This window comes from Denticeps clupeoides, chromosome 11 (genome assembly GCF_900700375.1).
Source record: "Denticeps clupeoides chromosome 11, fDenClu1.1, whole genome shotgun sequence".
NCBI lineage: Eukaryota > Metazoa > Chordata > Actinopteri > Clupeiformes > Denticipitidae > Denticeps > Denticeps clupeoides.
Window position 1 is genome coordinate 16,150,607 of NC_041717.1, and position 26,341 is coordinate 16,176,947.

Below are 26,341 nucleotides of genomic sequence, written 5' to 3' on the forward strand. Positions count from 1 at the left end.
GAACAGGGTCTTTGCACGTTCAGAAGCTTTTCAGAAGAAGACACCTTTCATGTGTCTCCTCCAATCACAGCTGAGGATAGATTCTGGAGGACAGGGAGCTGAACATGGACCAGTTAGAACTGGGACGACCTGTTGCCTGCTGAGTAAATCTGAACACGCTGGTATGGCTGAATCTTAAGTCCTCGAGTTTAATGTTGCTATAATTTTTTTTAAATTTATTTATTAGGTTTACTGAAGTCGCCCTACACTAGCCCATGTAGATAGGCGACTTCTGCCCCCCCCCCCCCCCCCCCCCCCCCTCCTCTCCTGTGCTCTTGTTGCTCCTGCTTTACCGAGGCAGCACTCCGGATCAGGTTCCCGTGCAGGGAGCTCAGCTTCCAGACTCGCCGTCCTCCAGCGAAGGCACGAGAACAGCTCTGTGTTTTTCATATGAGGGCGTCGGGGAAAAAACGCAGAGCCGTGACATGAGCGTGAGAGGCAGACGTGAACACGGCGCTCTAAGCTGAAGAAATGGGTCATTGGCCCTGGAGCAGGATGGATTAGAGTAGTGGGCGAGATCGAGAGCGCCCGGAATTCTCTTCAACAGGGTGGCGTTTGAAAGGAAAGAGATGCCAGTTTTTTTATGCATTTATTTTTTATAGAACTGATTCCTTCTATTGTCTGTGTTTTCTCCCAGTCAAAGGATCCTGGGAAGCGGCAGCAGGATATGAATAGATTGTTTTTAGCTGCAGAGAAGGTGGAAAGGCAACCTGACACTGGTCGTCACGAGTAAAGCCTTAAAGCGCTAACGCTTCAGCAGAACACGTTGTGGGGTGTCTGGTTCCACCAGCAAAAACGAGGTGCTCCTCTCACCAGGATTCACCAGGATTCACCTGAATTCAGCACCACAAAACTTTGGTCCAATAAATTGATACACAAGCATGTAGTTTAGTGTAAATTTATATTTTACCTAGTAAAGGAGAACATAAATTTTTGGCTTATTAATATTCGGCTGGCACAGCTAAGCTTAACATAAGACATTCTGAATATCAGTCTCAATATCATATCATCCTGAGGTCACCTGCATCAGGGGTTCCCAGTTCTGTTCATGGCCCCTCCCAACAACGTTTTCATTCCAACCATGAAAGCACAGAAAACTTTCCATTATGAGGCTTCCAGGAATAGGATTCGGGAAACCCTGACCTACGTCCTTGGTAAATAAAAATGGGCATGGTTTTAGAGTATTTTTTTTTTTTTTTTTTAATGAAATGCACAGTAGGGAATGTAAATGGAACAGCACCGTGCACTGCTAGTCCAGTCGGTGTTGTATCTCACCAAGCCCTCCTAATCCCTGAAATAAATTAAATGACCACTGGCAGTATCTATTCTAACCAATTAAACCAAAAAACCTGCCTGTCCAACTTACTTTTCAAGAGTAATGGTATTCATTGGTGAACCAGTAGGGGAATGCTTTCACGGATTGAAACTTTAAAGCACTGAAGGACCAAATGCCGTAAGTGTAAATGTTAAGGATTCCATCCACTTCAATTTACCAAATGGCGTGGAAAGCCACAGGACCTGTTATGTGTGATCAACAAGGATCAGTGGCGTTTTTGTTTTGGAGGTGGGGTTATATGGGGCTTCTCCCGGTTGTGGGCTGTGGTGAAAAGACCTAGTGGAGTGTAATAACGCAAAAGCTTCGGGAGGAACTGGGTCAGTGAAGCAGACATGGCTTCTTTTGGCTAGTGTATGTGTATATGTGTCTCTGTGCGTGCTGTTTGTGTCCCATCTATTCTTGACTTTGATTTTTACGGTGGGCGTCATACCAGCCGTCATTATGAGATGCGTGATTGTACGCTGCTCTGTCCTGTGGCCTGAAGACTGTGTGGGGAAAGCTGCCTGGTTTCATAATGATCTACAGCAGAGGCACTTAGTGTCACACATTCATTCCACACTGCTGTGACCCCGCTGCATAGCGGAATGGCTCTTTGGATGTAAACATCTTTATCCAAAATCCAACCCATTTTAGCATGGTGAATATGCAAACCCAAGCAACACTCTTTTTTCCTTTTATTACTGTGACACAAGACGTCTGGGTGTGTCTGTCTGTGTGTGTGCCATGTTGTTACATTCCTCACATTCTCTCTCGGAGGATACTGCTTTCCAGATCCAGATCTCATTCTCTACCTTCATTTTTTCCCCCTTCTCAGGTAGCTAAACTCTAGAAATTGTATCGAGTTTATCATTTAAATAATTCTTTTATTAACTTGACTGACCAGAGTCAGTCTAGTAGTATTTGGGAAGTTATGAAACAAGGTCGTGATCTCAGCATGACTCGTGTCTTCCCATCCTTCCTATTCCTACTTATTTTCTGCCTGCATAGACACCCCCTTCTTATGGAAGAGAAAGTGTTTGTAACTTTCCCTCTTTGTCGCTGTCTGTAGTCCGCTGTGTGTCACACATGCAGGGTGACACACTCCCTCGCTGGACCAGTACAATATGCATCAGGCTGCTATGAGTGAGTGCATCACTCTTTTAGTAAGTTATTTATACAACATGATGGGACACTCTGGTATAAATATATATTACTTTAAAAAATGCTTTTGACTCTAGAGAATATGATTAGGAAAAAAAAAAAAAAGTAATTGAGATGTGTGGCAAATTGAATTTTTTTTTTTCCGTGCACTGTGTACTAGAATGTAAATTTTACAGGGAAGTCTCTCCCTGTTTCATGTATCGTGTAATTGGGCTGAACGATTTTTAGAATCACGATTTGTTTGACACATATCGCAATTTAATTTGCGACTGTTCACTATACTATTTCTATTAAAAACTGTAGCATAACTGTACATTGAAATCTGAATTTTGCTATACTGCGCTGTAACTAGCATGCAGCGCTTCCTTGCAGCGAGTTGCTCTCAACACGTCGTGCTTGCCACCAGACTCAGCACAAAAATTATATGTGGTTTTCTAAACTCCCGCTAAGATGATAATGTCGTGTTGTAGATCTCTGAGCACTCAAGAGGCTTAAGAGATCAGTACCACTTGCTCAATTGGTCTCAGTTGCTTTGATTTTTTTGGCGCTGCAATCAAAATTCAACACGTTGGGCTGTGCTCTGTGCAGCGTGTCATGTCATTGCCAAATCCATTCCACTTTCCTGATGGTTACGATCGGAACCGCCACCACTGCCCCAAAAGTGTGGCACACCATTTTAAACTCCGAATTTCTTAATTCCTTCAGGTTCGTTCCACCCGCAGTTGTTGTAGTATAGGCTCAGTGTTTTCATGGATTAAACATAGTCCTAGACTAAATTAGAACTTCTCTTCTGGAAAAAACTCTCTTGGTCTAGGACAAGACTTATTCCATGAATGGGAAAACTGACCCATAATGTTTGATCTTTATGACAGCAGTGAATTATTAAATCTTCACACCTATTTATAAATTGTTCACCTGGATTATATTGTTATCTATGTGTTTGGTTTATTGGAACAGTCTGCAAACTATTTATTTATATATATTTTTATTATTTCTCTCTCCAGAGGAGTCCCTGCTGCCCCGCCCCTTTTTTCCCCCTCCCTCACCCCTTTCTTTTGTTTCCTCCCTTTTTTGGGTTGCATTTATTTACCTCAATGGTCGGTGGCCGATCTCTCCCTGCTGACTGTCTGCAACTACAGCCATGAGTACAGCCAAGCCCAGCGGCCTTAAAGCCCCCAGCAAGGTCGTCCGGCCGGCCGGGCCGGGGGCCACAAAAACCGCAGCTTCTGCAGGTCAGAGCTTCATACACAACACTGGTTCTCCAGTTTACATTTACAGCATTTATCAGACGCCCTTATCCAGAGCGATTTACAATCAGTAGTTACAGGGACAGTCTCCCTGGAGCAAGTTAGGTTTAAGTGTCTTGCTCAGGGACACAATGGTAGTAAGTGGGATTTGAACCTGGGTCGTCTGGTTCATAGGCGAGTGTGTTACCCACTAGGCTACTACCACCCCACTCCAGTTCACATCCTGTGTTTACAGGAGACCATTTTTCATGTTGAGTCATTAAAAGAATCAAGGAAAAAAGGTCTGGGGAAAACATAACATGTGACATTATTGTGTGCAAATATCTGTCTCAAAAGTTACAGGTTCAAACCCCACTTGTTGGCATCGTCTCCCTGAGCAAGACACTTAACCCTGAGTGTCTTCAGGGGGACTGTTCCTGTAACAACTGATTGTAAGACATTATGAATAAGGGCATTCGATAAAGCATGTAATTGTAATGCATAATACTGGGAATTTTTGGACAGGGAGGCTTAAGCAAAGGATGTTCTCTTAAAACAGTAAAAAGGAAGCAGTGAGTTTTGTCACCTCAAGACTCTTCAGCCAATAACGTTCACAAAGTGAAAACATTTTTATTGGGGTATTGGTCTTGGTTGAGTTAATAAATGATATAATCTCGTCCAGAGCCTGCTGTAGACTGGTGCGAATGGTAATCTGATGCAGGATCTCTCGTAGATCGCTGGAGTAGCAGCAGATTTGAAATCTGGTTAGGGTTATTTGGGCGCAGCGGGCCCTGGATGTCATGTGACCAAATCATATTGTTTTTTCCATTGTTTTTGCAGCAGCGCCAAAACCTTCAGTAACAGATAAGAGCTCTGCTGCAGAGGATGGTGGGGAGCAGTTTCAGGTGGGCGAGCGTGTTTGGGTCAATGGAAACAAGCCTGGCTATATCCAGTTCCTGGGTGAGACCCAGTTTGCCCCTGGCAAGTGGGCGGGGATTGTGCTGGACGAGCCCATTGGTAAAAACGATGGCTCCGTGGCAGGAGTGCGCTACTTTCAGTGTGAAGCCCAAAGGGGAATCTTCACACGCCCCTCCAAACTGTCCCGCACTGAGGGCGAGGCCAATGGCACTCAGACCGCGCCCCCGTCTCGAACAACGTCACCCACACAGTCCACCGCCGCCCCGACAACCGCCACGCCATCATCTGCCGTCCCTTCCACCACAGTCCATTCCGCCGCCACAGCTGCAGCAGCTACGTCTGCTGCCCCTATAAAACCCTCGACGGCCACACCAGAAACACCTGCATCCAACCTGACTCGGTCCAACAGCGAGTCCGTCTCCAACCTGTCCGAGACGGGATCAGTGAAGAAGGGAGAGCGGGAGCTGAAGATAGGAGACCGTGTGCTGGTAAGATTTTGAGAGTTTTGAGCTTCCTAAATTGACACATTACTGATATATAACCACACTTTCCGGAGCTGATACATCAGGGTCAGGAAAGTGCTTGCTTAATAATAGCAATTTGCTGAACTTTATTATTTTTACAGTTCTTTTTTTAAAATTTTTTTTTAATTACATACTACTTATATTTTGATTGTAAATGATAATTAGACTATTTAGAGTTTGTTTGTTTATTAATTATTCTATCCTGTTCTCTTGTCTGCTGTTTGGTAAGTATAAGTGGTAGTAGCCTAGTGGGTAACACACTCGCCTATGAACCAGAAGACCCAGGTTCAAACCCCACTTACTACCATTGTGTCCCTGAGCAAGACACTTAACCCTAAGTTTCTCCAGGGGGGGGGACTGTCCCTGTAACTACTGACTGTAAGTCGATCTGGATAAGGGCGTCTGGTAAATGCTGTAAATGTATGACCAAAGAGGGAATACTGAGAGGAACTGAATGTGCACAAGACAAATATTTAAAGAAATCAGTACTGGGACTGATCAGACAGACAAGCTTGGCATAATCATTTGTTGGCTGGTATCTGGGGCTCTGGACTTTGCAGTAACACCATCTCTGTTGAGTGAGTGTAATCCCACCGCACCATGTCTATTGAATACAGGAAACTGACAGGTCCACACATTAAACGCCCGTCACGCAAGTAGGAAAAAAAGGTCCCGGGAATTTCGTGTCAGCTCCACGCTGCCTGTGTGGTACCGTGGCGGCGGAACACCAAGGTTTTTATTTTGGCGTCCGTGTTGCGAAGCTGAACCTTTCCCCATGCCTGGCCCTTGTATGTCATTAGCTTTTTGAGCAAGGTGCCCGTTTATCCACCAAAGCTGTAAGCGGTTCACCGCAAAACCAGACCACTAACATTTACATAACAGGTGAGTAGCAGGTCCAGTGTCTGTGCTTAACATCATAGAAATTTTATACCTTCAAGCCAGGGCAGTTTAAGGAAAGACAAAAAACAGACAATTTTAATCTCTATGCACCTAGACTAAAGATAAATGGCATTCAAAATTAAAACAACCTTAATCCAGTAACAATGTCCATTATTGAAGGTGAAGTTATAAAAAGCTACACATCCTGTGTGTGGCAAGGGTCAGTCAAATTCTTGCAGTTTTCAGGAGAACCAGTCCTGTCCGGTGGGTTTGAGGTTAGTTTTTTTTTTTTTGTTCCTCTTCTGCTCTGAGGGAGTCTCCTCCTCCCCTCACTGTGGATTCAGCTGAGTAACTGTAAATAAAGGCTGATGTCAGAGTCACAGGATCTCTCTCAGACACGCACACATAAATACCGACTCGTTCTCTACGGTCACTTCCCAGTGCTGTACAAGTCCAAACATGGACAGGAAGTGTGCGTCCCTGAAGAGGAAGTGTTGTCATTCAGGATTGGTTTTGTTGTTTAACACCTACTACTCATTCAGAAGTGCTGAACCACTCTATTTCCTATTAATTGTTAGCTTTTATATATATATATTTTTTGGCCCTTTTCAGGTCGGGGGAACAAAAGCTGGTGTTGTGCGTTTCCTGGGGGATACAGACTTTGCTAAAGGAGAGTGGTGTGGAGTGGAGCTGGATGAGCCTCTGGGGAAGAACGATGGAGCTGTGGCAGGAACCAGGTGGGATCAGAAGTATTTCTAAAACTGCTTGTAGAGGCTGAATTGGTGTGCTATGAAGGGGGGGGCAACTGCTTATAGTTTCTGTATGATGCATTACATGGCAAAGCCAAGTGATTAGATAATGCAGTGGTGCCCTTTACAGACCATGTGACACTTGTATCTCCAAGGTACTTCCAGTGCCAGCCCAAGTATGGCCTGTTTGCGCCTGTGCACAAAGTCACGCGAATCGGCTTTCCTTCCACCACCCCGGCTAAGGCCAAAACCGCGTCACGCAAGGTGGCGTCCACCCCCGTAAGCATGAAGCGCAGCCCCAGCGCCTCCTCAATCAGCTCCATGAGCTCTGTGGCATCCTCCTTCAGCACCAAGCCAAGTCGTGCTGGCCTGGTGAGTCAGACCGACCGCTTCAAATTTCTGTGCACGTGTCAGTTTCTCCAGAGTAGTGTATAAAGATTGCACACAAAAGACGCCAATCACCATCTAGGACTGCAAGAGGTTTTCTGCCTGATCACACTTTTGTTATTCGAACCAAAATGTTGTTGTTATTCTTGTTTTGAAATGACACATATTATTGGGCCATTCTCAGAGTCAAGAATCCTCAACAGGATCCTTCAAATCCTACCAAGTCCTCGTCCTTCATAAAGAGAACTTCTCAAGGATTCATCTGTGCATTTTTGCAAAACACCAACCATAGATAAGATGTGGATATGTATCACTTCTTAAAATCGTATCATCTTATGATTTGTTTAAAAACAAACATGGTTTTCACATGATCATATTATTTGCACTGTTCCTCTGTGTGTTCTTGACTCTGAATAACATGACAAGTCAGAAATATACTTAGTTAACTACGTACATGCAGCCATTGTCCTATCCTGCTTACTTTACATTGGTTTTTGTGCTCGTACTCAAAAATGAATGGCACATATACGTAAGTCAAGTCTTAAGACAAGATGTTTATATTTTAAAGTAAAGGTATTCATTCATTTATTTGGTTTGCGGCCTCGACGCTGATCCCTGGTGGTAAGGAGTACACACTACATATTATGATGCACTGTACGGACTATGATAAGTATATCAGCAGAAACATTAACAGTACAACTCAGCTCTCAGTTGGGTTCCCCATACTTCGCATACTTAATTTTTTATTTTCATTATGTATCATGACTTGTTCATTTTATATGCATTGTGGCCATGGGAGATATTTAGCACAGTGCGCCGGATAGGTGGGTCTGCTTTACCCGTGTCCCAAGTTTGTTTAGGACTCAGTCCTCTCAAGGGTACAGTGTTCACAACCAGCTCAGATTAATCCCAGCAAGGGAAGGGATGAAAATGACTAGTTCCGCCGTGAAAGCTGCAGAAAACCTGCACCTTCCTTTACCGGTGATGTTGTCTCCCGTCCGTGGCAGCTGACAGAGACGTCGTCGCGGTACAGCCGCAAGATCTCTGGCACCACTGCGCTGCAGGAGGCACTGAAGGAGAAGCAGCAGCACATTGAGCAACTGCTCGCCGAGAGGGACCTGGAACGCGCAGAGATGGCCAAGGCCACCGAAAAGGAGCTAACGCTACTTCGCGAGGGTCAAGGACAGGTGACTTGTTTGCTGGTGACTTTGCATGAAGGAAAAAAACTTTTTACAACCATTTTACAGTGTTGTAAATTTTTCCCCCAAAGTACATTCTAGAAATGGAGACCAGGATGGACCAGTTGCGAGGGCTTGTGGAGGCTGCGGACACCGAAAAGGTGGAGCTGCTCAATCGGCTGGAGGAGGAAAAGAGGTAACTGGGTGGAGGAAATGAAAGTGGAGGAGAGCATAAGGATTCTACCTTGATCATTAAATTGTCTCATTTTCATATTATAGCTCTTGCAGCGTAACCCTCAGACCTGTGTCAGAGACATTATAAAGATATAAAGTTATGTAGCTTTTCCCCTTCTGTTTGGTTGTTTTTAAAACAAGTTTTTAAAAAATATTTTGGACAGGAGAGAAGAGAGGTCATGGTTGGGGGAAAAAAAAAAAAAAAAAGAATGTGGTTGAAAAAAAAGGCTAGTCAGACTACATTACAGACCTCCATGTTCATTTATGGTGCAGTCAGCCTTCACTGCTGGTTTCTGTTTGACACAGGAAGGTAGAGGACCTTCAGTTCCGTGTGGAGGAAATTGGCATTACCAAAGGAGACCTGGAGGTAAAATAACCACACTGGTGCTATCTGGATTTTCACACTAACTTATTCTGCTCTTTATTCAAGAATATGTATAATATAGAGTTGAGGTGACCTGAATTGTCTTTTTTTTTTTTTGCTGCTACACTAAATCCACTTCCTGTGAATAGTGATCAACCAGAAACCAATAAAAAAGGCCAATATATTGCTCTTTTTTTTTTTTTTTTTTTTGATCGCCTGAAGAAGGTTACCCTTAACCCCAGTATCATTTATGTGTTGGTATGGTAACAAGGGGTATGGTAGCATGTCTACTGCGCCATTATGGATTCTTTTTTGAACCTCTAGCAACACGAACGTGACCTTTGGACCTTCGTGAAGTTGCAATTAATTCCACTTCCTGTGGGTTCCTACAATGATTTAATTCATTCTGCTGTCCTGCTGAGATTGTGTTAATGATTTGACTGATTCAGTTTCATCGTTGTCCTCTGATGACAACATGTTACTCTATCTTTGTCAGCACCTCGTTTGCATCACCATGAAGACAGCAGTCTGCTATTAGAATCTTACGCCTGCAACGATCAATGTAATTCTTTCTTGAGATTGGATACTAATGTACAAACACTTGACTCACAACTACCAGTGTATGAAATGTGTGCATGCCACTACCCATACTTTACTATGACTGAATTGTGCATTTTCATCATCTGTGCTGTAACTGAGAGCTCATTTGGTGTTCACATCTTTCCCCCTCCCCTGTCTCAGATGTCTTGTGAAATCACCTCCTTTTTACATCACACATTCCCATCAAAGGCATCGCCCTCCAAATTCTGCAACGTGATGTATGCAAATCACTTGCTAAAGTATGTAGCTGCTTTTTTTTTTTTCTTCTAAATCCCACCAAACCCATTCACCAGAATTACTGACCATTAACAGCCTTGTCACTTGCTTCAGTGGCATTGTGATAACTTGAACCACCATGACCCTCAATGTGCTTTGCCAGGGCCTACCTACCAAACTACAGCTCTGTCACTCAGTCATTGGAGTCGGACCATTTTTTTTACTGAAGTTATCAACATTACATTTGCCATCATACACCTCATCCACACCCGTTATGCTTGGCTTTCATCTTTGCTTCGACCACCATTACCCTACACTGTACATCCCTCCAACTCACCCATCCTAGTCCCCTGCATGACCTTTTGACCCCAGTTCCCTGTCCCTGTGTCCCTCTGTGTTGGGCTGGCATGTGATGGTGGCACCGGTTTGTGTTCTCTTCCTCTCCTCCTTCTCGTTACTAACAGACGCAGACAAGACTGGAGCATGCCCATCTTAAGGAGCTTGAGCAGAGCCTGCTCTTTGAACAGGCCAAAGCTGAGAAACTCCAGAGGGAGTTAGAAGATTCGAGGGTAATGGACTTGTGTCTGCTGTGGGGCTGGGTGGGAATTGGGGCTGAGAAAAAGGAGGATGAACGTGACTGGTAACAACCTGGGTCTCTCCTTTTTGGGATTCTGTCTGGGAGAGTTGTGTGTACCTAACAGTTGTATCTATCTAACACCAGGCACCTAAAATAATGTTGATGCTAACAAACTAACCTTGCTTTTATGACCATAAATCTGGACTCTTTGTATTCTACTATTTTTATAGTGCTTATTCAGAAAGTAGCACTGATTCTATAAATTATAGTACACAGATCATTGGTTCTGTTATGAACATTTTCTAAAAATGGCCATTTCAGGGCTATATTCTGAACATGTCTTTTTATGAGAGGAGGAGAAAGGGAAGTCCCTGTTGTGTCCTCCCATTTCAAATAGTATTTCCCTAACCTTGTCTCTGTAGTGGCATCTGCATGGGTGGCTTCTTGGATTTTGCTAATTAAATGCCACCCCGCTGTTTGTGACACCCCCTTCCATTAATTAGTGCCACCTAATACCTACTTTTTAAAAACATTTTTTAATGGAGACCCACTTCAGTGGATGTTACAAAACACTGATTTTTAAATCAGGCATTGTTAACCCTCTGTTATATGTGTTCAATTAATGTTTTAGGAACTCTGTTTCCCTGAAATGGCTCAAAACGTAGTGTCGTAGCAAATCCTTTCCTCCAATTTATTCGACCATTTTTGTTCTACACATCTCTTTTTTTTTTTTTTTTTTTTTTTTTTTTTTTTTTTTCTCCATGGATGCACCGATTTCGGGGGACCTAAAATTTACAGTTACATTTTAAATTTTGAATTTGTAATATTTAATTGAGCAAAGCTCGAAGCAACGGGACTGCAGTAGGGCTCTCTCAAACTGTTAAAACCACCCTGCCAAATCTTAAGCAAAGGAATCCACTTTCGAGAGAGGAGAGTGCACAGTATTATGATAAACTGATTGGCCACTGGCCATTGGCTTCTGTGATATCAGTGCATCCCTTTTTTTTCCCTGTTTCAATTCACGCATCCAACCCTTTACGATTCTGGCTTATTTGCAGAGATTTGGTTTGAACCTGTCTGTCGTGTCCGGTCTCTAGGTGGCCACGGTATCTGAGAAGTCCCGGATAATGGAGCTGGCGAGGGACCTCTCACTGCGGGATAAGGAGATAGCAGTTCTGCAGCAGCGGCTGGAGGCTTCTCCTGGTGAGGGTGTGGCCAGCGTCGCTGCTGACCCTGCTGCCTCTGTGCTCCAGGACGAAGTTGCCTCTCTCAGGTCCCAGCTGACCTCCCAGGGTGCCAGCCACCGGGCAGAGCTGGCTGACTTGCGCCGGAGGCTGGAGGCTGCTGAACAGGCTCATGGTGAGGCCCTTGTTCAGCTGCAGGACTCCTCAAGCCGGCTGTCCAAAGACAACGAGGAGTTACAGAACCGCCTGGTGCAGGTTGAACAGGAGAAGGCAGACGCCATCGAACTCTGCCGCTCCAATTTGGAGTCCCACCAGCAGGCCATGGAAGAGTTGAAGGCGTGCTCTAAGACCACTGCCTCTGCCTCACAGGTTGAGCTGGAGGATGTGACAAACATCCTGGAGAGTTTCAAGAAGGAACATGCTGTGCTCATGGCAGAAATTAAGACAAAGTACAACGAGGAGAAGAACGAGACAACAAGGCTGAGTGACCTGCTGCTTGGGATGACTAAGGAGAAGGACCGGTTGGAGGAGTCTCTGGAACGCGCAGAGGAACAACATCTGGTGGAGCTAGAGGACGCCATGGGGAAACTGCACAACACTGAGCTGAGGGTAAAGGAACTGGAGGAGGAGGAAAGGGTCAAACTGGGTCAGCAAGCTCAGGAGAATGTCCAGAAGGTCCAGGAGCTAGAAAAGGCCCTGGAGGCCCTGCACTCTCAGCAGGCACAAGGTAACCAGGACCTGCAGGGCCTGAAAGCCCAGTTGGAAGAATCCAAGGGCATGGTGTGCTCCAAGGACGCTCAGGTGAGGCCACCTCATCTCCATCCATCTTCCACAACATTTTGGTTTCCATAACACGTGTACTTTTCTAGCTGTAGTTGCTTTCAGATAGGAAGCTAGGAAGCAACCTGTATAGCTACATACAAAACACTCCTGTAATACTTGTATTCATTGTACGGACGTCTATGTTAGATTATATGAAATGCATTGCCCATTTTCTGATCCTCCTCCCTGTCAACACATGAATGGACTTGGGTCCAAATGAGTATGGATCTACTTTCTCAATAACAGTAGTCTGATCCCCACATAACCTCAAATGCTGGAAACGGCATAAGCATTTTCGACACTGGTTTGTCTTACATTGATCATTTCAGGGTTTTTTTTTTAGTTGCTCAAGGCCTCGTTTTCCCATGCATTCTCATCCTCATGATCATCATCTCTCCACTCCATCATTGGTCTGTAGGTCTGTGAGCTCAGCTCTCAGTTGGGGTCCCTTCAAAAGAGTCTGGCCTCACTACAGAAAGAGAAGGAGGCTCTTGAGCTGGAACTGGGTGGACTGGTGAGTGATGCCCAAGAAGCAAATATTGCCTCAGGGAATATTACCTCAGGGAAGGACTTCAAATCATGAGGTACAGGGGCAGTCAGTACTGATAGATGGGGTGTTTATTTTGGGCTGCTGATCACAGGTAATTGTACATCAGCATGATTTAAAACTAGAGCTGTAAATCCATTCAAATTAATTGCAGTTCATTCTGAAGCCTAAAGCTTACTATAATGTTTAAAACTATTATAGTGTGGGGAAAGTGGCTGTAAATGTATGCTCATGACGGAATGATTTCACATCCGTGAACTCATTTTCATCTGTAATATTTTTTTGTTTTTCAGAGACAGAAGCTAGCAGACTCCACAGAAGAGCAGACAAGGTCTTCACAAACTATGCAAGGTAGCACTGTCAAGTCATTCTGTTCAACACAATCTCCTGAAGTGTCTTCTCTTGGGTGATTTATACTGTGGCAGTAACTCTAATGCCGTGCCTTTCTTTGCGCTTGCTTGGCAGAGATACAAGAGAAGCTGAAAAATAAAGAGGAGCAGTGCACGTCTCTCTTGGCTGAATCAGGCACTCTTAAAACACAACTCACAGGTCAGTTGGTTCCTGGAGTTTTTCCAAACTGACAAACCTTTTATTTCATGTAGATGCTTTCATACAAAAGTATGAATGCGTCTGAGGGTGGTAAAAGGGTGGTAGTCGCCTATGAACCAGAAGACCCAGGTTCAAATCCCACTTACTACCATTGTGTCCCTGAGCAAGACACTTAACCCTAAATTGCTCCAGGGGGGGACTGTCCCTGTAAATACTGATTGTAAGTCGCTCTGGATAAGGGCGTCTGATAAATGCTTTAAATGAAAATCTGACAACATGAACACAATTATATGAGACTTAGCAAAGTTATTTTGTGTGTCAGGTCTGGAGAGGAAGCTGCAGGCCGAGAAGGAGAAGTTGGATCAGTTGACCAAAGATAAAACTAAGCTGGAGAGCGACATCGGCGACATGATGAAGTCATCAGGGGATAACTCCGCCCAGCTGATGAAGATGAATGATGACCTCAGTCAGAAACAGAGGTAGCTGTGCCATGCAGTAAAAACTACAACTTGCTTTGAAACACTTTCAAAACTGTTTACGTTTCTGTTCAGACATCGGTAGTATAATTTGCTTGCTTCCATTTACATATGTATAGATTTATTTAGTTTGAAACAGTAGCCCAAGGCCTCTGACCTGTGTGTTTTAACAGACGCCTTGAGGAGCTGCAGAGTCAGCTGGCTGAGCAGAGGGAACGGGCGGCTCGGTCAGAGGAGAGTCAGAAGCAAGAGCAGGCCCGGGCTGAGCAGGAGCTGAGTGACACCAGAGAGAGACATCAAGGAGCGATATCCAGCCTTCAGGAGCAGATCTCACAGCTGGTGAGAGCATGTGACAATGCCTAATCACACCAAAACAGCAGATCCTTACTGACTTCTAAACCAAAAACAGAAGTAAATAAACTATCCCATATGGAGTTATGTATTGATTTTATCACTTTTTTGTTCTGACACTGTTTGAGAGCATCTGTACTAAGACCTGAATAAACCAGGAATAAGCTCAATATTTAAGATATAGCAAAATAACATGCAGTGACAAGATAAATATAAAAAATATAATAAGGCACATGTACTTATGCACATCCTTAAGATGCAGCAAAAACTATGGCTACACAACACACCAGAAGACCCAGGTTCAAATCCCACTTACTACCATAGTGTCCCTGAGCAAGACACTTAACCCTAAATTGCTCCAGGGGGCAGGGGGTATTCTTGAGATCATAATGTAGTCAATGTCCAGTGTCACATTTGCTGCCCTCTGCTTGACTTTATTTTGTTCTGCTTATCACTTCTGTTAAATTAATCATATTTATTGCAACAAATAATACTTGTGAAATACAAAATTGTTGTATTATTATTGTAACCTTTCTCATTATATAGGAAAAGAGTGGACAAGAAGCTCAGTCCAAAGCTCAAGAGATCCAGGTATCTGGAGACCATGCTCTGGCCAAAGCCAAAGAGCTCCACATCAAGGAGCTGGAGGAGCTTCGTATCCAGGCAGAGGAAACTTGTAAAGAGCTGAACGCATCCAAAGAAAAGTACCAGAAGCTTGAAAAAGAGGTGCAGGAGTTGCATCTATATAGAGAGAAGGTGCAGGTAAGCAACTGGCCATTGTGTCTGCTTGAAAGTTTTTCTAGGTGTCGTTTACTATATTGTTGGTTTTGCATCAGACATTTCAAGCATTTGCAATCATTTTACATTTAAGCTTTTACTTGTTCTTGCAGCTTGTAACAGTGAATTCAAGTTCTTCATTTTTTCCACCATGTCTACAACATACATCAGACATCATAGTGATTTCACACCACAATGCATTCGTTACTTTTTAGGTTTTAGCCCTGAGTTTTTTACATTTTTTTTTTTTATATTTCAGTCATACACCAACAGATATATTGAGCCCTTTTTGCTTTTGATTTATGATCAGTTGCATAAACATACTTGTATACATACTTTTCAAGTATTTGCTGGTGTATCCTTGCACAAACTGATCAAGCTAAATGATGGTTTGACCTGCCATTTCTTTCCTGCTCTCAGTTTTTATGCTTGTGTATGCTGACCTTTATCCAGGGGTGTGTTTTATTTGTTGCGCCCCTCCCCATTCTTTTTTCTGTTTTCATTCACTTAACCTTTTCCCCTTTGCCCTGTTTTTGCCCCCCAACTTCATCCCTTCTAGTCTCTCAATGCAGATTTAAACTCCTCCAAGCAGGAGGTTGAACTGCTCAACGCAGAACTTGTGAATTTGAAGACAGCATGTGATCACCTCAATAATGAGAATACAGAGCTACAGGATCAAAGAGAGGCTCTAAAGGGTGAAGTCTCTGATTTCCAGGCCAAGGTGTTCTCCTTAGAAGTGGCTCATAAACAGAGTTGCACAAAATATGAAGAGCTGGAAACACTGAAAGAAAAGCTCCTGTGTGAAAATAAGGAACTACGTTGCAACAAACAGAGTTTGGTGGAGGACAATATTTCAATAACAGCAGAAAAACAAGAACTTTCCCAACAGGTGCAAGATCATAAGACTAGCTTAGAAGACATGCAAATTGCTAACACCAACCTGAAGAACCTGGAATCAAAGCACCAAGCTCAAATAGAAGATCTACAGAAGGTGGCTTCTGTAAATCAAGAATTTATCCTGAAATGCAAAGAAGAAATTGAGCAGCATGAATCCAATGGCAAGAAACTGATCCAGGATTATGAGAACACCTGTGGTGAGAGGGATGTCCTGAAGGAAGAGCTCCTCAGACAGCAGGATGTGCTGAAATCATTAAAGGAGACCTCTGAGGCTGAAAAAATGGAATTCCAAAAAGAAAAGAAAGAGCTTAATGCAAAGAATGTTGAGCTGCAATCTGTGCTTCAGAATCTAAATTCTGAGAAGCATGATCTCTTTGCCAAGAATACTCAGTTGCGGGATGACAAGGAAAACCTCAGTAAGGAGAAGATTGCATTGTCTACTCAGATTTCCACAGTCATGTTGGACAAAGAGTCACTAGTATCTGAAAAAGCTGAGCTGCAAAATAAGCTCTGTTCCATGAACAAAGACCTTGAGAGGTTTGTACGGGATAATACAGAGTTAGAGGCTTCCAAGAGCAGCCTGGCTAAGATGCTAGAAGAGATCAAAACAAGCAGTGAAGTCACTGACTCAGAGAGGCTTCACCTTCTGCAAGAGAAGGAAGATCTTCTGGCCAATTGGAGGAAGGTATGTTCTGAAAGGGATGAACTCGCCAAAGCAAATATGGAATTGGCTGAGAAAGTCAGACTCTCCACCGAAGAGCTCAAGGCAACTAATGAAAAGATCAAACAAAATTCTGATGTCTTTACTCAAAAGAGTCAAGTGCTGTCTCTGAAGATCTCAGAAACTGAAACAACTCTTCAAACACTTCAGAAGGAGAAGTTGGCCTTGCAGTCAACTTTGGAACAGCAGAAGGTTGAAAGAGAGCGTTTAGAGATTGAGAAGACTGAGATTGCAGAGAAGCATGAGAGAGAAGTTTCAGAAAAAGCTGGTCTCATGGCTCAACTTGAAGACCTGTGCAATGCCAAAAAACTTCTGGAGTGTGCCTCAAATGAATCTGCTGATCTAAAGAATGAGAATTCTAGTCTCACCAAGAAACTAGAACAAGCAAAACGAAACATGCAGGACATAGATGCTGAGAGAGTGTCTCTATTACTAGAAAAAAGCAACCTGGAGACACTGCTACAACAGAAGAGCCTGGAGTTTCAAGCTCTGGAAAGAGCTAAAGCAGAACTGGCCAATGAGCTCTGCAAGGTAAAGAACGACCTGGGCCATTTGAATGAAGAGCATACCCTACAGATGGATTCCCTCAGAAAAGAAAGAGACCAACTCACTTCCCAGCAGACAGACGTTGGCATGAATCTCCAGAAAATTCAGTCAGAGAAAGATGACCTGCTACGTGAGGTCGAAAAACTCTCTTCTTTGAATGAGTCCCTTTCTAAAAAGAGTGCAAAGCTTGAGGCACAAAATCTGACTTTGGTAGAAAACAACACTGATGTCTGTACCCTCAAGGAGTCTCTAGAGAAGAAGATAGAGCAGTTGGAGAAGCAGGTGGCCATTTCACATGAAGAGAAGGACGTTCTCCTGCAGTCAGAAGCCAAACTGATTGGAGAAATTGCTTCTATTCAGGCTGAACTGGAAATGTCCAGTAACGAGCGAAGGAACCTGAGTGATGAGCTGGAGGAGTTGAAAGCCTCTTCTGAAAAAGTTCTCTCTGAAAAGCAGGATCTGATTGAAGAAAGTGCACAGTTGAAGATCAAAATACTAGACCTCAACCAGCAGACCATTACTAGTGCCCAAGCGGTGACTGATGTGTCTGCCAACCTGAAGACATCTAATGAAGAGAAAACTGCTTTGGCTCAGGAGGTCAAGAGCCTTAAAGCACAGCAGAAGCAGAGTGACCAGGTGAGGTCAGACATGGCGGTTGAAAGAGAGCTGCTTTCTGCCAGACTGGAGGATCTCCAGAAAGAGGCTGCCTCCATGGTTAAGGAGAAGGCTGACCTCCAAACCTTGCGGGCCAATCTGGAGCAAGAGCTCACCGTTCTAAGTCGAGACCTGGAGAGCCGTGATAAAACTTGTGAGGAGCTGAAGGGTAAGTTAGAAGAGGTCTGTTCCTCAAAGTCAATGTTGGAAAGTGACATCCAGGTTCTTCGAACAACTGTTTCCGAAATGGAGGACAAACAGCAAGTGTCTGCAGAACAAGTAGCATTGTCCTCCAAGACCCGTGATGAGATTGCTACTAGCCTGGCTAAGGTGCAGGCCGAGAGAGAGGCCCTGCTCACCCAGAAGGATGAAGCCAACCAAAAAGTCGCTCAGCTTGAGGCCCAATGCAAAAACACTCTTGCCAAGCAGCTTGAGGTACTTCATCGCTAACAGCCTTCGCTCCGCCAACCAGCACCGCAGTTGCTTTTTTTGCACCTCTTATTGCATGCTAACACGCTCGTTTTGGCTTTTGTTCACATTTGTCACCCAATTCTTTGAATTTCCTTCTTAAGTTCCTTACTACTAACCGTAGTTTACTAACACAATCACTAGCTTTACTAATTTCTGCCATCCTGTGGTTTTAGAATGAGACATTCCATCTAGTGTAACCTTACAATAGATGAAATGTTTTTGCTACTTAAACAGACCAGACCAGGGGTCTCATTATAAAACTTTGCGTAGAACTCATACTAAAAGTGTCCGTGCGATCAAAAGACGAAAACACACTCACATCTGCATGGAATATACGTTTTATAAATCTGTTCTCAGCATTTGCTGCATATTCCACCCTGTTCACACACCCCTTCAACCATACATGGTACATACACCTCATGATTATTTAAGTGTCTGATGTAAACCTAAAAAAATGACATTCGAGGGGAAAAATGTAAAATATTTTTTTTCTGAAACTGAAATAGATGTGCTTGTGGGTGAAGTTAGGTGGTTAAAGTCGCAGGGTGACTAACAAAAAGCGAGTCAGTGAGTGGCAACAGGTGACAAAGGCTGTGAATTAAGTGAATTCTGATCATAGATCATAAGTGATCACATAAAAATTTAGAATTGCACGACATTGAAGGAACATGTCTGCTACATGTCTGAGGGCTTATTGTGCGCGTGCCATTGTGGAAGAAAGCGAGTTTGCTCTGCGTCCTGGAGGTTTGAAAAGGGGGTGAGGAACACTTGAAAGGTTAGCCGCTGTCACCTGCACTTTATAATAAATTATTCAATATGAATAATTACACAATGTTTTTGTGAGATAAACGAGTCATGTGTTGAACCAGGCCATCGTCCAACCACATTTGTCAGGATCATGTCAGCGTCACATGTAACTTGCACTTTATAGAATGCATCTTATCTATTTACGTAAATATATCCATTTGCATTTCAACAGCAGTGGTGCATTGATTAAAAGTGGAGATTAAGTTAAGATTTACTTTTGAATTATATGTTTATATAATTCTCTATTAAAAATAAGTGACCTGAAAAAGTGAAATGAAATGTATGGTGTATTACTCGCTAGCACAAGTAATTATTATATATAATTCCTTAGAACAAGGAATTATTATAAATATACTAATGCCACTCATGGTTTTTCCCCAAAAATGTTTGCACGTATGGATCAGAGTTGCATTAATATAGGCATATTATGCTGTCATGTTTGTTTCTATAGATCATAATGTATGCGTAGGAAGAGACGTACACATCTTTTAGGTCCCGTTTTTTGCATACGCAATGGTTATAAATGAGACCCCATATCATTTCTTCATCTAGTACCTCAGACTCAATACATTTAGTTCACATGCAAGATCTCATTGTCCCCATATTTCTTAAATGTGGTTCCGTTCTCAGGCCACAGGATGTAATAATTTGAGATTCCTGTAGTTACATCGTGTTGGCAACTTTTCATGTAGATGTAGATGCAAAACTGGGATGCAGCATATTATAGTAACCATGTCTAGTGCTTCAATTAGCTTCAGTAGCATGTAATTTATACTTGCATGAACATGGTAATTAATATAATTATGATTAATTATAATTTTTTTGGTTCCATCTGCAGACTAACATATTAATGAATTTGTGAACACATGTAATCAACACATTTAGTTTCACTTTGAAATAACATGTTATTTGTTATTCTTTACATATATATTTACATGACAAACATATATTAGAATTGATTTTATAGTGTAGTTCATCAAAATTGCATTCATATTTTATTTCAGGTTTGGCAAAAAATGTTTTAAAAATCTATTACAAATCTAAAATGATCAATGGCCAGCATATTCACCAATCCCATCTTCTAACACTGGTACATTGTGTTCTGAGAAATATTTTTACATGTTCTTTTGTATGTTCAGGATGCAGAAACTGCAGGCCAGACAACCCAGGCTATGGACAAACTGACCCAGGAGAAAAACTGTCTGCTCCAGGAGAAGAATGAGTCTCAGGCCCTGCTGGAGGAGCTGAAAAAGGCCAAGCAGGAGATGCAGAGTCAGGTAAGGTCAAAGGTCTACAGGACACTGTGGTTTCAAGGTAGTTATGTGGTTTTAACGGTTTAAATATCAATGTTTACATATTACTAGATTGTCAATGTGGGTTCCACTTAAATGTTGGTTAATCATTAAATCACATTAAAAAAAGAAACCTGATTCTGGCAAATATTTCCTTAATTTGGTCTATTGAATTTCTTGCCAAATACACCATAATGCTGTAGAGCCATCTGCTTTTAGCAGAATCACACAGGATTAATCACAAGATGATAGTGATTAACATTGGAAGAAAGGGGATGACCGTATTTGAGAAGAAAGCATCGGTCATGCGTCAGCCCATGCTTATTGGCTGCGGCGTTACTGGCGCAGTTTGGTTTTATTTGGGTGAATAATCTGTGAGAACACAGAAATGACAAGGGGAAGCTACTTAACTGCCAGATAAGTAGTAAATCTACGTGGACATCAAGATGCTTCAGCAGGTCTGTGTTGCGTACAGTTTGATGCTGTAGAGACATTGAAATATGTGGTCTCTTGCTGAATATGTGGCTTTTTCCTGATGCGTTTGTGTGCTTTTCATCGTTCACTTTACAGGGAGTGCAGAATTATTAGGCAAATGAGTATTTTGTCCACATCATCCTCTTCATCCTTTACTTTACTTTACTTTATTTGGCAGACGCTTTTATCCAAAGTGACTTACAATGGGAAGACACCAGACATCCTCTTGTTGTCTCACTCCAAGATGTATAGGCTTGAAAGCCTACTACCAATTAAGCATATTAGGTGATGTGCATCTCTGTAATGAGAAGGGGTGTGGTCTAATGACATCAACATCCTATATCAGGTGTGCAGAATTATTAGGCAACTTCCTTTCCTTTGGCAAAATGGGTCAAAAGAAGGACTTGACAGGCTCAGAAAAAGTAAAAAATAGTGAGATATCTTGCAGAGGGATGCAGCACCCTTAAAACTGCAAAGCTTCTGAAGCGTGATCATTGAACAATCAAGCGTTTCATTCAAAATAGTCAACAGGGTCGCAAGAAGCGTGTGGAAAAACCAAGGCGCAAAATAACTGCCCATGAACTGAGAAAAGTCAAGCGTGCAGCTGCCAAGATGACACTTGCCACTAGTTTGGCCATATTTCAGAGCAGCAACATCACTGGAATGCCTAAAAGCACAAGGTGTGCAATACTCTTGTGCAATACTCGGCCCATGGCTGGATTGGTAAAGGGCAGAGAGCTCCAGTCTGACTGGTTGAGTACTGGTTTGGGCTGGTATCATCAAAGATGAGCTTGTGGGGCCTTTTTGGGTTGAGTATGGAGTCAAGTTCAACTCCCAGTCCTACTGCCAGTTTCTGGAAGACACCTTCTTCAAGCAGTGGTACAGGAAGAAGTCTGCATCCTTCAAGAAAAACATGATTTTCATGCAGGACAATGCTCCATCACACGCGTCCAAGTACTCCACAGCGTGGCTGGCAAGAAAGGGTATAAAAGAAGAAAAACTAATGACCTGGCCTCCTTGTTCACCTGATCTGAACCCCATTGGGAACCTGTGGTCCATCATCAAATGTGAGATTTACAAGGAGGGAAAACAGTACACCTCTCTGAACAGTGTCTGGGAGGCTGTGGTTGCTGCTGCACGCAATGTTGATGTTTTGGTTAAGTTGCCTAATAATTATGCACAGTAATAGTCACCTGCACACACAGATATCCCCCTAAAATAGCTAAAAATAAAAACAAACTAAAAACTACTTCCAAATTCTGCACTCCCTGTATGAATCACTGTTTCTCTGTTTTCTGTTTAGGATCTACTGTTACAGGCTGTTTTTAAACGATATTGTTAAATTCAAGATATTGTGCATCCTTTACATTACCAAATCATTCAGTTGACGAACTCATTAATGCTTTCATCCTGTAGCTGGAGTCACTGACGTGGCAGAACGAGCAGTACCAGGAGGAGCTCAACCAGTCCAAGCAGAAGCTGGGCGTTGAGAAACAGACCATTGCTAAACTGTCCAAAGAGATGTGAGTATGAGAAAATGCTTTGACACCAGAACTACTTTTACTCGTAGTCACAGTAGTGTGTTGGGCTTTTTTGTTTCTTTTTCTGTACCGTTCCATACTTTGCAACCCCTTAAATCTTTTAGTAACAAGCTGATTTAAAGTACGGAGACCAGAAGCTGGAGGATGTGGAGATTAAGTGTGTGTGTGTGTGTGTGTGTGTGTGTGTGTGTGTGTGTGTGTGTGTGTGTGTGTGTGTGTAGTGAGGATCTGCAGCAGACATCTACAGAGCATGCTGGGTCTCTTGAGGCTATGCAGAAGGAGAAGATCAGACTGGTTGCGGAGCTGAACAGCAGCCGACAGGTCAGGAGCTTCTCCATCACAATTACTCGTTCACTCATTTCCGTTTACTAATTTAAGCACGATCTTACTCCTATACCACCACGTTTACATCAGCACCATTCAAATTACAGTTTTAAATAATTTAAAATGATTTCCACCTGCAGACCAGATTTTGAGATTTGTTCTTCTGTAAACAGAAATGCTCCTTTTCAAGGGACCATTAGGCCCTTGATGAAATGTAACATCCATAAAATGCTTTTACTCTTCTCTTAACCAGCTTGAGAAGGACTGCTCTAGCCTCAGCACTCAGCTGAAGGAAATGAAAACCAGGTAAGTTCCTACTGCACCTATGAGCCCATCAGAAGCCGGTTCTCTGAGCATGGCAGAGTGGAATGTCTGCAGTGGTCAGCGTGTTGTCTGTCTCAGATCATGCTGGAGCTCAGAGCTTCTGCCTGTCTCTTGCGCTTGACTATCCTGACTATCTGCTCTTGTCTGCTTCTTACTTTTGTCTCAATGGTGGAAAGCGTGTCCAATGGTCACAGGTATTTATTTACACTGTACCGTTGTCTGATATTTCTGTTGTCGTCTTTCTTTTTGTTTTATCCCGACACCCATCTTGCATCAGTGTTTGTGTATGTTCTCCTGAATACATTTGTTGATTATATCATAATCCACCTAAATCCAAAGATCCCTTCTTTCCATGAGCGCACATAAAATCCTAATCAATTTAGAGCCTTTTCTATTGAGATAGATTTCTCAATAGAATAATACATTAATGCTAAAATGAAGGTTTATAAATATATATAAAATGTTTTTCATATTGAAATATTCTGAAAACATTAATTAAAACTTTTTTTTTTCCAAATGTCAAAGAAATAAGAGTCATGAAAGCAGTTTTGACCACTCCTCATTTGCTCAGGGAGGAGTCAGTGAAGGAGGAGCTGGAGAAAGAGAAGTCCATCATGCAACTTTCTCTCAAGAAGAACAGTGCCTTGATCTCTGAACGGGACCGAGAACTGGAGTTGCTTAGAGCTGAGGTACAGTCTTTCATTCATGCTTACGCTGCTGGAATGTTCTGTTGAGTTCATTTGTGTTTGAGTTCCTTCAAATGAGACCAGGATTCATCAGATGGTTCCATCAGGGTCCAACCTATTCCGTGATTCCTTGTGTGTGTGTGTTTTCAGAACATGAAACGTTGGTGGATCGCTTTTCTTAATTAGTTTTTCTCACAGTGTGTAATGTGCTGTGATTGATCTTGGTGATAAAGGTCTAACAGGACAGAGATTTATTTTAATGTTATACTTTTAATGTTATAGGTTTAATATTCTGAATCTTCTAATTGAACTAAGCAGCTTTTTGACCAAACCTTCACAGACTGCTGAACTGAGGGACAAACACAGTGTTGACTAGTTGACAGACCACCCACAGCACTATCTGATTGGCTACAGATCAAGAGTAATAATCAGATTCAAGGATACTGTGCTGCTGTTTTTTTTTTTTTATATTAACTGAAAATGATCAGCTGATTGAAATGTTGCCTAATGGGAATCATGATGTGTCTATTTAGATAGTGCAGCTCCGTGGTGAGTGTTCATCTGTAAAGGCCCTCCAGTCGGCAGTGAAGACTCTGGAGACTGAGAAGTCCTCCCTACAGGAGTGCCTCCTCAGCCTGGAGGAGACGCTGGCGAAGCGGACTGCTACGGACCCCTCAACCACTTCCTCTTCAGGTACAAAGGGCTGACTGCATTGTTGCGTATTTAGAGTAGCCACAGTAGGTGCCGCATACCAGGTTGTAAAAAAATGCACCATGCGGTGGTAGATGGGTCATAATGTCAATATCATAAACATTGTGTGTTTCCTGCAGGTGACTCTGTTCTGGACCAGCTGAGAGAGGCGAAGCAGACAGCTGAGAGTCAGGTACCCACAACAAGTAGATTTCCTGCATTTAAAAACAATTTAAAAAGTAAAATTGAAGAGGTCATTCCAACATGTAATACCAATGCTGAAATTATTTTTTTTAAAATGGTGAATAAATCAAATTTCTCATTTGTTCCAATGGCGTTGTCCATTATCAGAGCCAAAATTTGCTGTCTTTGACTGACTAATGTTTGTATTCTATTACTTTGTGATCTTTGCATGAGGTGTGTTGTGTTCAGTTTGGTACCAGACAGGTGAGCTGGAATGAGCTACAATTCCACTTAGAGGCGCAAATTTTTTTTCAATAACCTATGGTCCTGGTCCTGCTGGAGGGACCCATTCTTTACCATCAAATCCAAACTGTTGACAGTCTTCACTCATCAGTATCCTTGTGCTGATTTAATTTGAAATTGATTTTATGTGTGATAGAACCTATGCTTGGCGTCTGGTACTAATAGATACTGCAGAGCATGAAATGCAAAGTGTACTTGTTCTAGGTTGCTGTGGAAACATGGTGGTCTGTGGGGAAAATGGACCTGTTTCCTATGTCTTTCAAAGCTGAAGTGTTTTCATAGTTGCAAGTAATTAGCATATAACACTGATATGAATGTACTTATGAATGCAAGATATGTAGTTTCTGCCAGTATTTTTCATAAATGCACATTTAGTGCAGGTTTGGGATGGGGGGGGCGGGTGAGTTTTTAGCTGTTTCTTGCTTTAGTCTCTCATCTGTCTGTGATGATCTGACTGTTCTGTGAGGTTTTATTTAAAATCTTCTGCTTTTTATTTATTTTTTTGTCTCTTCTCCCTCCTTCTTTTATTCCTCTTCCAACGCCTCCCCCAATCAGGCAGCGGTTTGTTACTGTTTCTCATCCTTCCCTTGAGCATGTCTCCTCTGCATTTCCTTTTTATCCTTTTGTTCTGGGTCTGCGCCGTGTTACATGTTCTGTTTTACTGGTAAAAGAATTACCTGAATGTCCTGTTCCTGTAGTACTATTATTATTTTATTATTTTTTATTGCATTTCTCTTTTGCCTTTTTTCTGATATTCACAAAATTTTAACCTGTCATACCTACAACATGTACCTCCCTAAACCGAATCAGATGCTTGATTACTGATGACGTGTGGCCATCACTGCTTCCATTGCTGGTATTTGAGGCTATCGGCAGCACCTGGAGTGGATGCCGATGATACCACAGTTTATTTATTAGGTTAAATTTATTAAATATTTAATCTCTAATCCAATGTTCCCAATAGCTGTACACATTGTAAAGGGGAATTACAGTCACTGCATTTACAGCATTTATCAGACACCCTTATCCAGAGCAACTAAGCTACTACATTGAGAAGTGTTTTCTGTTAACAAAAGTATAATTCTATGTTTAGAATATAATATGCATAGGGGTATTTTTTTAATCAAAATAGACTTAAACTACACTCTTACTACATTCAGAACAATGCAAATACAAACACCTCAAGCAATGTTAGCTGAAAGACCCTGGCAATCTCCGTGATAAACCCTGTAGCTTTACCACTCATACATTTATATTTACACTTTTATCTACATTTACATTTACCGCATTGATTTGTAGAGAACTATACACAATGAAAGGTATACAATTCATTTTTCAATGAAAACATGTTATTT

At 42.4% G+C, this 26,341-nt stretch overlaps 1 protein-coding gene across 11 annotated transcripts in view; it reads left to right on the forward strand.

Annotated features, from left to right (window-relative positions):
* clip1a (CAP-GLY domain containing linker protein 1a) overlaps positions 1–26,341 on the forward strand; it is a 32,767-nt gene that overhangs the window by 3,472 nt on the left and 2,954 nt on the right. For 2 of the 11 annotated variants that reach the window (XM_028995739.1, XM_028995738.1), the window contains exons 2-26: positions 3,520–3,747; positions 4,582–5,147; positions 6,675–6,799; positions 6,967–7,183; positions 8,206–8,385; positions 8,469–8,572; positions 8,917–8,977; positions 10,255–10,359; positions 11,465–12,352; positions 12,792–12,887; positions 13,214–13,271; positions 13,386–13,469; positions 13,792–13,948; positions 14,119–14,284; positions 14,843–15,058; positions 15,633–18,326; positions 20,309–20,446; positions 22,352–22,458; positions 22,698–22,797; positions 23,054–23,106; positions 23,301–23,318; positions 23,696–23,813; positions 24,344–24,503; positions 24,641–24,693; positions 25,542–25,547. In XM_028995739.1, coding sequence (XP_028851572.1) covers positions 3,657–3,747; positions 4,582–5,147; positions 6,675–6,799; positions 6,967–7,183; positions 8,206–8,385; positions 8,469–8,572; positions 8,917–8,977; positions 10,255–10,359; positions 11,465–12,352; positions 12,792–12,887; positions 13,214–13,271; positions 13,386–13,469; positions 13,792–13,948; positions 14,119–14,284; positions 14,843–15,058; positions 15,633–18,326; positions 20,309–20,446; positions 22,352–22,458; positions 22,698–22,797; positions 23,054–23,106; positions 23,301–23,318; positions 23,696–23,813; positions 24,344–24,503; positions 24,641–24,693; positions 25,542–25,547 — 6,561 coding nt within the window. In that variant the 5' untranslated portion in view covers positions 3,520–3,656. Of the gene's footprint in view, positions 1–23; positions 162–3,519; positions 3,748–4,581; positions 5,148–6,674; positions 6,800–6,966; positions 7,184–8,205; positions 8,386–8,468; positions 8,573–8,916; positions 8,978–10,254; positions 10,360–11,464; positions 12,353–12,791; positions 12,888–13,213; positions 13,272–13,385; positions 13,470–13,791; positions 13,949–14,118; positions 14,285–14,842; positions 15,059–15,632; positions 18,327–20,308; positions 20,447–22,351; positions 22,459–22,697; positions 22,798–23,053; positions 23,107–23,300; positions 23,319–23,695; positions 23,814–24,343; positions 24,504–24,640; positions 24,694–25,541; positions 25,548–26,341 lie in introns of those variants that run through there. The other 9 variants (XM_028995743.1, XM_028995741.1, XM_028995740.1 and 6 more) reach the window with 8 other exon arrangements.